Genomic DNA, 14,104 nt, shown 5'->3' on the forward strand with positions numbered 1-14,104 from the left:
ATGCGTATAAATGTCATGTCATGCATAGGTATAGGTGCACATAACATCATCAAGCCTCTGAGGGCATCCCATTATATCATCTCGACCACTGTGGAAAAAGTCATCAACATATACCAGCTGATCAGGTGGTGGTGCGTGTATAATGCCGTAACCTTTTTCCATATCCCATATACATATAATATACATATATACGCGTAGATAGCTGTCACGCCCCAAACTCGGGAGGCGTGATCGGCGCTCAACCGACTGAACCCAACTGAGCAAGCCTTTTGGATACTTTCTACCCAACTAAATATGATTAAGGAAACCATGCTTTCGCTTACTTAGACAGTAGGATAGATCGTACATGCAACATTATTAGTTCATTTTATATTACAACCCTTAAACCATCGTTAAGTTTCCAAGATTTCATACAGATACAGTTTAGAAGAACTAGAGTTCAGAATTACAACACAGTTCACTGACCCATCCGACACCCGTACATAACCCACATAAACGTCTACGGAGCCTCTAAAGATACAAAAGACAGTTATGATAATGCCGGCAACAAGGCCCCGGCTATACCTCAAAAGTGGAAGTTTTATAACAAAATACATACTGCATAACCCCTCGAAGAAGAGGGGCTCACCAAGATTGCTGAGAGGAGGATGCTCCGCTACCTACGATCGGCACTGTCTGCTATGGAACCCCACCTACATCCATTCAAAGATGTAGCGCCCCCGGCAAATGGGACGTTAGTACCATGGAATAGTACTAGTATGTATAACTAAACACCATCTCATTAGAAAGAACTATCATACAAGAACAAATAAATCATAAGGATCAATCAAAATCTTTAAACAATCACCACATCATCAAATAAAAGGATCATATAACTTTCACATAATTTCCATAGCTTTAGGTTGGGGCATTTAATATTTTTCATCATTATTCACAATACCACCGCTTTATTGCGCAGAGTCCGATCACGACCCGATCGGCTAGGTTGCCTCATTTGAGACATGCATCTCATTCACACTTTCCGAATTCAATATCAGCACAATACCACCATGTGTGCGGCATGGTGTCCGATCACGGCCCGATCGGCCAGGCCATCTTACCAAGACATTGTTCCTTCCTCATTAATCATCTCATTTCAATCTTTATTTCACATGTATCAATTCATAGGCACTTGGGGCCACAATTATCACACCATACTTGGCACTAGGCCACATTTCATAACTCAAGCTCTTTTTCTCCACATTCCACATCATTTCCACTTTCAGCGTTAATGTTGCAATTTAGGACAATCGACACATACAAGAGCAATTCAAGTTGTAAGCATAAGGAAGATTTCACATTCTTCACTCATCCTTAAATTACCAAGAATAGTATATTGAACACATTGAGACGCACCTTTCACATATATGTTTGTAACACCAATTCATGTGAAATAACAATCAATACATCAATAAAATTTCGGTCTTACAACATTTGCATAGACACCAAAGGAGCTCAATTTCTAAGAAGATGGGGTTTTAGCCATACATACCTTAATAGAGCTTTCCTTAAATTCTTATAAAATTCCGAAACTCTTAGCAACTTCGATCTATTTTATGAGAATTACAAGTTGAACCAAAAATTAGAGAGATGATTAAGATTCTAACTCATTTGAGTATATTATCAAGCACTAAGTGTGCATTGTGATTTTAGGACCCTTTTTGTGAGAGATTTTTATCATCCTACACCTCATTTGTTATATTTTTAGCTCACAATCTCTCCATACCCCACTATCATTCATGCATGCAAGATAATCAATCCTTATACCCATGAACCCACTTGTTAATCACTTATTTTAATAGGAATTCCGAAATCAAGGTTAGGACACAAGTTCTTACCTCTTAGGATGAAGGCCTAGCAATTTTACTTGAAAATCTTCAAAGATTTGGGCAAGGATTGTAGTGACTTGGTGAGAATTAGTTTCTCCCTCTAGAACTCCTTCTCTCACTCTAAATGCAGTAGAAAATAGCATAAAAGGGGCTAATAGGGTATTTTTAATGAGATGGGGTCGGGTTTTTAAAAGTTAGAAAATAGGAGCCCCGACTCAATCTGCGGTCGCATATGCGACCTCATAACTGACATGCGGACCGTAAAAGGGACCGCAAAATGGCCCTCAAAACTTGAGCATTCTGCCCGAGTATGCGACAAAAATGCGGTCCGCATACCTGTTCTGCGGTCGCATAATACACCGCAGAACTGTCCCTCGCAAAAATTCCAAGGAGGTTATGCGACAACTATGCGGCCTGCATATCCATTATGCGATCGCATAATTTGTCCGTATAGTTGTCCTCAAATTAGCCAACATTCTGCCTCACTCTGCGGCAATTATGCGGCCCGCATTGCTATTATGCGGTCGCATAATGGGCCGCAGAAACGCGCTTTTCTGAAAACATTATTCCTTAACTTTTTAATGCACAGATCGATCCAAAAGGTCCGAACCGCGGTACACATATTCCTAACTTAGCACTACGAGATTTCGGGTTTCTGAGTAAGAATTTCACGGGGCCTTACAATAACGCCATCTGTTCATGGGTCAATGTAAATGAATGCAATGCATGAGAAGTACGTCAATAAAATCTTTTGGAGTGTCATAAGACCATTATGCCTCTGATTAATATCATGAAGTAGGCTTTATCAACTAACGTATCTTCTGAGACCCATGAACAGAAGATAGAATAATAAGACTTATGGGAAATCAAGAATTAAGCATCTCAAGCATTTCTACGAATAGAGTCATTTATGGAAGTTGTGCATTTACTCGTTTCATTCGTGTCGTATAGATCATGCCAAAAAGAAAGAAGGGATAGCCTTAACATACCTGAGTCGATTCTCTTGACATTCCTCTAACACACGTTAATTGTGACAAAATACGGAACAAGTTGTATGAAAAGCTCGTTGCTTATGCAAAGACTATCTTGGCCGAAACCTCTCCTTAAGTAACCGATAACTCCAGGATGAACTTCAGTAGTAGGAGGAATAGTGAGTACCTATGCTATGGTACTTTATAACCATAAATAGTATTAATACTAGCAGCACCTCTTATTGCTGTTAATTTTAAGCAAGACGGTGAGATGGTCCTCACTCCTACATTTCAGGGGTGTCCCCGTTTTTATTACCTTCAATCTTGTTAAACATGTGGAATTAGTGTGAAGCAGGAAGGAACTAATTGGTTAAATTAAGGGTTGATTTGGTAAGCTAAAAGAATCTCTTTTAGACTTTTTTTTGTAGACATGGAAAAATTGCTAAAAAAATCAACGCATCTTCTCATATTGTTATCTCCATATTTGATGATTGCTTTAAAGGCCTCAAATGATTATCCAAGGTAGATTACCCAAAATCTCTAATAGAAGCACAGGGGCTTTCTAAGCTAGTTAACAATAGAAGGCCCAAACATACCATCTTGGAATTTTTCTTTGCAGCTGCTATTTATCACATTTGGATGAAGAGAAACTAAATGTTCCAATTGAAGAGAAAAGACAATGCAAATAGGCCTAAATAAATTATTCTGCAGCTACACATAATTGGCCAAACGCATTGTACATGGAAAAACTATTAGATTAGTTAAATTATTTTTCTGGCTAGTAGGCAAATTTACTGCTATATGAAGAGGCTTTCCAAGAAAGTGCTAAGTTTGAGTTGTTGAAAGTTTAGCAAATTTAGGCCATACACGACCATTGGTAAAGCACCTCCACCCACGATCGTTAGGTCCTGGGTTCTAGTCACGCACGCTGGAGGGGAAGTGTGGAACACTATAGATCCTCCTAAATTGGGAGGGATTTTTTTTTTTAAAGGCCACACAATTAATGTCCATTTTTTAAATATTATTTTTGTTTGTTCTAGATCTAGGTCAATATGAGTTAGTCTGTGTATAATGCTTTACTTGGTTAAATAATATTTTTTCGTTCGACCAAAATAAAAATTAATGACTAATATAGTTCTATACCATCCCTTAACATTAAATACATACAATCACATACATTCTATTATATTGTGTTTCTATGAAAAATGCAAGGCAATTAAAATTATTCGATATAAATATATTTGGTATTAACATTTTCTGGTGAAATAAAAATAACTAGGGTTGGATAGGGATGGGGAAAAACATAAATTGTACAATATTTGGAATGTTTTTACAAAATGGTAGAAGAATTATTTAATTTACAGTCAATAGCTAAAATATTAACATACCATATTAAAATTTCAATATATCAAAGGAATCCACTTGGGTCTAGACGAGAATCACGTTAACAAACAGGTTCCTTTTCGGGTTTTTAGCTCAAAATGTTACATTCCTAATTGGCTACCACTATCCACTATAAGTTGACGCGTCCATCTTGTATTTGTACGATAATTAATTAAATAAATATACTTTGTTTAATATTTGCTTAATAATGTTATCTCGATATTCACGTGTTTTTGTTTTAATTATTTAGAGGTCTTATATATTAACTAATATAATAATAGTATCAGATGTTTCGCATACGTTGTTATGTAAGTTATTTGTAGATAATATACATGATATTTTGTCACTAGCTATTATACATTGTATAATTCCAGTATAATAGTGATATATTCCAATTATACGTACGGTATAGTAACAAATTTTAGAAATAAATATGATAATTATACAGTAAAAACCATGCATAATTAATAATAATGTATAATCTTAGAATAAATCAGCTATGTGATTTGCAATTTCAGCGGCTTCTCACATGAAAAATATATATCAAACAACCCTTAACTAAGAGTCCATCATTTGCAAAATAGAAAACATTTTTTAAATAGAAAGTCTTAAAAATCATGTGAAAGTTTATAAATTTTATAAAGGTAAATGAATTTGTTACATATGAAATAAACCAAGAGTTATGTTGTTTAGATGAAAGGAAAAAAAAGAGAGTTAAGTTTGTTGTTTGTTTATATATAAAGAAAAAAATTAGAATTTTGACCTACCTATAAAAATTGGGAAATCTACTCTAAATGCCTACTCAGGCAATTTTAATTACCCGTTACTACCCATTCTAATTTCTCTTACAATATGTACCTATGCAATCTAAAGTATTTACCCAACTACCTATTTTCAAAATCCTTTCCTTTCTAATCCCGGATAACGTGAAATCCCATTAATTGCCCCAACCTATTTCTCTTTTATTGTCTTCTCAAATATAAATAAACGTTTTTCTTCTATCTTTCTCATTTCCTAATAGGATGTACTTGTCCATTGAATAGTTTTTATTAATTTATTCTCCATTTCAAAATGGTATATAGTATATTATTATAACATGTCTAAAATTTAGTATAATCGATGACGTACAAAATTGAGTTAATTAGATTATGTGACAACTGATATTATTTCAGTTTAATAATTGAATTAAAAAAAATTAAATTCTTTGCATACAATTGTATACCCTGTTGGTATATTTATATATTATACTAGTATCATATGTTAGTTGGAACCTTTTTTGATTGTATTAGCTACATTTAATTGGTACACTATTTGATTTTTCTTTAATAATAGTAGAATAGTACAATATTTTGAATTTTTCTAATTTTAATTTATGCATATGTATTATGTAGTCATTTTGATTTTTTCTTTATGCATTTGTTTTATATAATAGTATTATAGTACAATATCTTGAAATATATTAATATTAATATGTGGTACGCTATTTTTTTATTTTTCTCTTTATGCATGTGTATTATGTAATAGTAGTATAGTCATATATAGTTGCGTGGAATTAATTAGTAGAACTGTATACCCTATTGGTATAATTATATGTCATACTGGTATCATATAGTAGTTGGAATATTTTTTGGTTGTTTAGCTACATTTTCAAGTGAATACTATTCTGAAATGATTTATATGATCATATTTTGTTGTGTTGGATTTTCTTGTACCTATGGACATAGATTTTGTGTATTATGTAATGATTTTTATAGTTATATGCAGTTATTGGAACGACCCCGTACAAATATATACCCTATTAGTATAGTTATATACTATTTTGGTATCATATGTTAGCTGAATCCTTTTTTGATTTTATTAGTTGCATTTAATAGGTACACTATTTGATTTTCTTTTAATAATGGTAATATAGTACAATATCTTGAAATACTTTATTATATTAATATGTGGTACACTATATTGTTATTTTTCTCTTTATGCATGTGTGTTATGTAATAGTAGTATAATCATATTAGTTGCCGAAAATTAACCAGTAAAATTGTATACCATGTTGGTATAGTAATATGCCATATTGGTATCATATGGCAGTTTAAACATTTTTTTGGTTGTTTTAGCTGTATTTTTAAGTGAATTCTGTTCTGGAGTTATTTATATGAACATGATTTGCAGTGTTGGAATTTTTTTGTACCGATGGATATAGATTATGTGTATTATGTAATAATTTTTATAGTTACAGGCAATTGTTGGAGCGACCCGATACAACTACATACCCTGTTAATATAGAGTAAGTTGCTTTGCGAATTTTAGCTTGCAATGCGAGCATGTAATTTTCTCATACTTTTATTGCATCCTTTAATATTTTGGTACATTAATATAGTCGCAGATTGTTGTAACAATATTCTAGAGCAATCATATACTCTGTTGGTATACATGTATACCATATTGGTATCATATGGTACTAGAAGTCTTTTTTGTTACTTATACTTTAATTGCATTTTTAGTATTTTATTATCATTTCTATTCTAACTAGTATATATGGAGATTTGGTGGTTGTAGATTGTATTTTCTTGTTCCATAACTAGTTGTATTACTGCTAATGGTAGAGTGTGTACTCATATTTTTTGGGAAGGAGATCAAGGTTTGCATGGCAATCACATATTGATTCTTAGAAGCTGATTATGTAATTTATGGTGCTTAGCAGTAGTCGGTGTGATATTCAGTGAATTAGATCAAGTGACAACTGATATTATTTCAGTTTAATAATTGAATTAAAAAATGAGAAAAAAGACAAAAGGTGTATTATACTAGTTATATTTAAAAAAGGTGAACAAATATTTACTATATCAGTTATTTTTCTTATTGTATAAAAAAAAGAATAATAAAAAATAGTGAAAACAGAAAATAAAATTAGATTATGAAGAGAAAAAAAAGAATATTAAAAAAGAAGTTAAATGAAATTAGAAAAGAAACAAGAAATAAAGAAAATAAAAGAAAAAAGGAGTTAAATAGAATTAGAAAAGTAACAAGAAATAAAGAAAATAAAAAATAAAGGAGTCAAAATTGAGTGTGAAATAAGTTATGGTAAAAATAACAATAATACGATTTGGACAAAAATAAATGAATAGGAAAAAAGAAAAAACGAAAAAAAGAAGAAGAAAACGAGAAAAAAAAAGGAGAAAAAAAGGGAAAAAAAAAAGAAGCATAGAAATAAAAAAGAATTTGAAAAAAAAGAGAAAACTCCCCATAAAAACTATTATGGGTAGGAATTGTAATTAGTTTGATGGGTAAAAAAACAAATGGATAGGTAAGGATAAATAGTGTCATTCCTCCAAGTTATATTAGGCCCGTGTATTTCAAACTGAAGAGCCCAAATTCCTTCTGGCGGGTCGGATGGAGAACAAATGCAAAAACACAAATTTGTAACTTTAAAAATTGCGCCAGCTGAGCTTGCGAAATCGAGGGTATGTGCCCTCTTCGTCTTTTAATATAGAAAATCTCAACTCCAATTACTACAGTTCTTAGTGATTCTTTTCAAGAATATTCATTCTTATTGCTGGAGTTAGGGGAGTTTTTGTTTTTGTCTACATAAATACCAGATTGTCGAAGAGGGAACTGAATTTAAATAGCACTTACAATTGTTATATGATATTTATGTTGCAGGGACGGGGCAATGAAAGTGAAAATACTGCGTATCCTTTTGATTGTTTTTCTTATATACCGTGACGCGTGTCCAATAATCACATGGTGGCTTGAATCTGATCTATCACACCAGTAGGTGCTTCATGTTTGTTGCCAATTACTAGAATTAGCTGGGTTAATATTTAGCCAACTGCTTCAATTATGGCCTGTCAGTAATTTTTTTCATTAGTTAGGATTATATAACAAGTGCATTTTATAATCCCAACTATTAGCAGATCATACTGGCATTTAAGCACATATTCAGTCAAGTCCTCAGTAATCTTGGGAAATTGTAGATTCTAACTTGTTTAAGCAGACTACGAAATTACTTTGTGATTGAAAAATAAGCATTGACAATGAACCTTCATTGTATTGCCAAATTGATTTAACTTCAGGAACCATTTCCATGTAATGGTTTTCATGACCACTTCACAAGTTTAATTTCTAAGAGAAAATGTGCACATAAATGCTTAAGTTTGAAATGGGCTAAAGTCTTTATTTTCGTGACATTTTATATGACATGGGAATTTTCACATTTCTTGTTTGTATGCGTTGGAAACTCTACTTCTTATTGTGCTAACCCAATCGTTAGAGTAGCTTTATACTGCAAGTTGATTACATGCTTTGATGGAAGGACTTTTCTTGTATTGTTTCTTTGCTTTTTACTTCATCACAAGATTCCCTTGACCTATTATTTCGGGGCGCTTCGCTGGAATCATGAATAGAGTATGTCCTCTTCATGGCATTTGATTTTACTAGTCTCAAATGTCTTGCTACATGTGTAGCTTGCTCTATCTCACCTTTTTACTTCCTTATGTATTGCAGATGGCACGCTGTTGCTTCATGGACATGGGATGCTCAGGATGAAACTTGCGGGATATGTAGGATGGCTTTTGATGGTTGCTGTCCTGATTGTAAACTCCCTGGGGATGATTGCCCGCTAAGTAAGCTGATCTATCTCTATATTATAGCTAAACTTTGGGATGAAAACTATAGATTCTGTATGGGGCTTAATTTGTTGTGCGTTCTATGTATCAGTTTTTGTTTGTATGCTAATGTGTACTCTCATATTTGAAATATAATGCTGAAATAATTTCATAAGATAAATTAGTCATCAGGTATAGTTCAGGCCACATTGGTTAGTAAACGTTGTATTTGAACCTTATAATTAAGTGTGGCTACAAGTATGCTAGACTGTTTTCGCGAGAATGACTTCTTGTAAATTCACGACGTGTTGAGTTAAGGCGAACACCGTCTCTAATTTAGTCTCAGAGGTTTAGATTTTTAATTTTTCTTTTTTGATTGTTACTCTCTTAGGTGTAGATAATTCAAGGCATATCCCTTTTTTTCCTTTAGGATAGTTAGTCCCTGAGGTTTAGATATTCTTAGGTCAGTATAATCATAAGGATAAGGTCAGCTATCAAGTTTTCCTTGAGAATATCCAATAAGATTTATGGTAACACTTCATTCAGGCTCACTACACCAACAAAGTTTTTCCTGTCACTGCCTTGCAGAACAGGAAGCTAGCATTTAGTTAATCAATGTTATTTGGTGTAATGAGAGTCTACTTGTTTGAAAATGCTATTATACATTAACATTTCGAAATGCTTCCACTGCTTAGTAGTGATATTCCCTAAATTTTTATTGCTATCTATATAGAGTCCTTTTAATCAACCAATAAATTGGGTAAAGAACTAAACTGAGGAAACAACTATTATTAAGTTACTCACTGTAGTTACTAGCTTTCTTAAAAGTAAGTCACTCCATTGCTAACCCCATTCTGGATTGGTGAACCGCCGTATTTGTTAAGCTCCTTGGTCAGCCTTGAAAGTTCAGAAGAACCAATATGTTGTGCTTCATGTGGCCTTGAAGCCGTATATATGACCATAGTGGGCTTTAGGCATCAAACATGGACTTTTATCTTTTTAAAACCTTAAAATGTTTGGTTATGTTAACTTAGACAATTGATTATCTGTTTTGCATTTTCGACCTTCTAGCTAACAAATGGTTAGTAAATTTTTCCTGAAAAGCGTAATAATTTGCAGTCAAAAGATTGGATTTCCAATTAAAGACGTCTCCCCTGAGGAGCAAAACAATGATTAATCGAATAAGATAATTTCATGAAGTGAGAATAGTTAGTGTGAATCAAAATTATTTCTAAGAGCTTTTTGCTTCCAGCACAGATGCTGTCTTGGATAGTCAACTCGTGAGAGACGCATCTAAGATGATTTTACTTGTCTAGAATTTCCTCCACTTGCAATAGCTACTCCCTCCGTCTCAAATTAACTGTCTTATTTGTGTTTTACGCACCCCTTAAGAAAATAATAATTAAGAGGTATTTTGAATATTTTACCCTTATTTGTATCTTATTGGTATTTGAACAATCATAGTATTAACCCAAAATTGAGGTATTTGTAGTTTTCAAGAACAATTACTACTGAGGCTAAAATAGGGAAAAATAATTAAATTTGTCTTGAACTTCTAAAATGACAAATAATTTGAGACAACTATTTTTAGAAACCACGACAGATAATTTGAGATGGAGGGAGTATGTTTTTGGCATGTCTTATATGTGCAAAAAGATCGAATCCTTTCTAGACAGTGCTCTTCCCCTTTAGAATGCATGATATACGTACACATCAGAATCTTTAAAACTTTTCGAATGATGGGTCTAAATTGAGAAAGAAGAGGCTATATAAGATAAGATATCAAAATAGACATGATAACGGAGGAATAGCTTAATGGTGGGAATCTTCCACCTCCAACCATAAAGTTGGATCGACTCACAAAGTGAGCAAGGGTGAAAGAGACCATTGTTGGATTCCAGGGTATAAGGGATTGAGCATGAGATTTTACCATACCATAAAAAGTTAATTAATGTAAATGTGCTGTAACATGTTTTGAAAAAAGTGTTGGACTATTGGTCGAATTTATTAATTGGCTACGAAACTAAGCAATCAGGGACGGATAATTTAATTGCCATATTATGTCAGTGACCTATTGATGTGTTTCGGTGCTACATAATGTAAGCTTTTCAGCTGTTGACTGTTTTGCCTTGTGTAATGCCTTCTCTGCTGACTCATAATTTACAGATGTGGTTAAGAGTTGCCATCTTTTCATTCGTCCACTTAATTGTTCTTTTGTGAGGCATTTCTTCCTAGTTTAAGTTTTTTCTTTGCTTTGCTTTCCTTAAAGACTTAGAATAAGATACTTCATGAAAAGAAGTTCTTTAGAGTAAGATACATATCAGTTATTGCTCTATTTCCTATATAGGAACAAGGCCAGGTACCTATCCCAATTCTTTGGTATTTTGCAGAAACAAATGCCTGCTAGAAAAAAAGATTGAAACAGCATTTTAGTTTTATTTCCTATTATATATTTATTTGTTTATTTATGTCTAAGGAATTTTTGATTTTTTTCATCCGATTTAAATATTATGATCTATACTTGCATTATGCTTCCAGCAGTGGAGTTCTGTTGGTACCTTGTCTTGAGTCCTGACAACTAGAACTTGAATAGTTACAATATCCCTTCCACTCAAGTGTGACTTTTAGGGTGATGTTGCATTTTATTACATGTGTATTTTGGCTTGTAATGGCTAACCGCCAGTTATGATTTGACTGTTTATACCAACTACAGTTGGCTAAAAATCACTTTGGATCCAAGCTCAAGTCTTGCCTGCAGACATTTGCCTTATAGTGGAAGCCAAAGCATAGATGACCAAGAAATTTGAGACCTTTTTATGATCCTCCCTAGCCAAAAGCATAGATTACCAAGTAACATTTAGATATCCTTTTCTTTTTCTGAATTATCTGGATTGAGTCTCCCATCCTACTATGAGAACAAATAATATATTTGTAGTCATTATCCAAGTAAATCTTTCAGCTCTCTATTTCTAACAAATTAAATTAAGGGATACTTGTGAATGTCACACAGTAAAAGGGTGAAATTGAAATTAAATAGAATATAAGATCAGAAAAGGAATAAATGTAAACACAAAACAAAAACACAAATGCAAGGATCACAAAGGGAATAAATGTAAAAGCAAAACAAAAACGCAAATGCAAGGATTTGTAAAAAGTATAAATCCCTACTGCTACCCCAGCCCACAATCTCCTCTCCCTAATCTTGCCCGTCATCTTTCTTGCCTCCTAGAAAGCCTACCCCCCTCGCCTGCAGGTCTTCTTTCCTTTCTGCACCACTCTGCTTCCTCCCTTGCCTTCCCAGCCCACTAGTGTTCTCTCTCCATCCCCCCAAATGCATGACACCACACTCCTTCCATCACGGCAGTATTTGGTTTTCGATTCAAGCTTATAGAGTTCAGGGTCAAAAAAGGTATTAGCTGGAGCCCTGCAACCTTTTTTCTCGTTTTCTCTCTCTCTCTCTCTGACTGGGGAGGATCTTAATCATACTTGCTTAACCACCATCCCCCATTAATCATCAGAGCTGAAAAACTTATATCATGGCAACATTTTAGTTTCGTGCATGCCCAGGGGTTGTTCACAATTCTCTGCTTGTTTAGTTCTAAAGTACCACCTTTGGTGCATTGACTTACTACTACAACTTCAATTATTTGCTTGTTTTGCAGTCTGGGGTGCTTGCAACCATGCATTTCATCTTCATTGCATTCTAAAGTGGGTAAACTCACAAACTTCCCAGGCTCATTGCCCCATGTGTCGTCGAGAGTGGCAGTTTAAAGAATGAGCTCAAAATTGTTTGCACCTCTTTGGCGGTTTCTTTCTATCATGTCCCCAGCTCCTCACCACAATTTCTCTTTAAAAAACGAGAAGAATTCCAGGTTTCTTCTCTTCTGTTTAGGTATTATGTTAATGATACTGCAACATTTTAGCAAGTATAGCTATCTTATTTGCACTCAACCGCCGAGTATTAGTTTTTTGGCCAGTCATGGTTGGCATAGAAGAATGTGGGTGATTGTATATTTAGTTCAGGATTCCAATATCTTTTCCATTTTCTTTCTTCCTTAAACTGTCTGAAACATACCATTCACATCTCTCTGTGACTTATGACATGAGTAAGAGGCAAGTCAATTTGAAGTAGGTTTGTCGGCCTAAACTATTTCTAAGATAGCCTTCCTTGACGTCATGATAATGACTTCGATTGATCTCCATGTGCAATGTCTTGGTAGTGGTTGCACGTATTGCAGTTTTTTATTTTTAACTTAACAAAGGGAATATTTTCTGAGGGAAGCTCTTTTGTCGTTTTAATTGTAACAAGGCCTTTAGTTCTTTGATTGCACAGTTCTATTTACATCTTTGTGAACTTTTATAGGTTCTTGCTTTTTCCTTTGTGGCGCTCATATGAGTTCATAACTAGTGTATCTTGAGAGTTACCAAATTATGTCTTCAACAATTTTAAGCTTAACACCGTTGGTCATTTCTGAAAGAAGAAAGTTGTATTATTACCACATTATAGTTTTCGAGTCCCAGAAATTTTATACTATCAATCATCTGGTCTATTATGAGCACTCTGCACTTTATTAAAAACCCAAATATAATTGTATATACTTAACTTCCCTTTGGTGTTTCTTTTTGCCTCGAAAACTTTTTCTGACTGGAATTGAACAGTTGTATACTTGTAATATATCTTGTGTAAATATTGTTGATTGATAAACCCATATGAGAAAATACTGTTGGGTTCTCTGGCAATTGGAGTAATTAAGGGGAAAATCATTCAGGAAGTTGAATTAGGGAAAAGATTAGTTGTTACAGGGAGATAACCTGTAAATATCTAAAGCAAAAGAGGAGATAACGGTTTTTACTAGGGGTGTTCACGGTTCGGTTTGGCCGGTTTTTGATTAAAACCAAAACCAAACCAATTTAATCGGTTTTTAAAATTTTAAAACCAAAACCAAACCAAATTACATACAAACCATCGGTTTGGTTGTCGTTGGTTTGGTTCGGTTTGGTTGGGTTTTTCGGTTCCTAGTAAGCTAATGATAAGTCGATTATAGTAAAACGACACTAGACAACAATCTGAAAATAATTTGCTAAATTTATGCTTTATTATATATTTATTTCGGTACTGAAAGTTTATTTACCTGTTTATACGAAAAAAATGAACAAAAAAAAAACTAAAAGTTTACTTTCTCAAGCTTTAGCTACTATAGTCTTGCAATTTGAGCTTGCTTTCTTTACTCATGTCGTAGATGTTTTTTTTCTAACTCTTTTATTAGGAAAAAGTATG

General features: G+C 33.7%; 1 protein-coding gene across 1 annotated transcript; it reads left to right on the top strand.

The window, feature by feature from the left end:
• LOC109234127 (anaphase-promoting complex subunit 11) lies at nt 7,575-13,022 on the top strand. Its single transcript, XM_019399979.1, has 4 exons — nt 7,575-7,683; nt 7,883-7,911; nt 8,726-8,844; nt 12,489-13,022. The coding sequence occupies exons 1-4, from the start codon at nt 7,624-7,626 to the stop codon at nt 12,602-12,604; spliced, it is 324 nt and encodes a 107-aa protein (XP_019255524.1). The 5' UTR covers nt 7,575-7,623; the 3' UTR covers nt 12,605-13,022.

This window comes from Nicotiana attenuata, chromosome 11 (assembly GCF_001879085.1).
Source record: "Nicotiana attenuata strain UT chromosome 11, NIATTr2, whole genome shotgun sequence".
NCBI lineage: Eukaryota > Viridiplantae > Streptophyta > Magnoliopsida > Solanales > Solanaceae > Nicotiana > Nicotiana attenuata.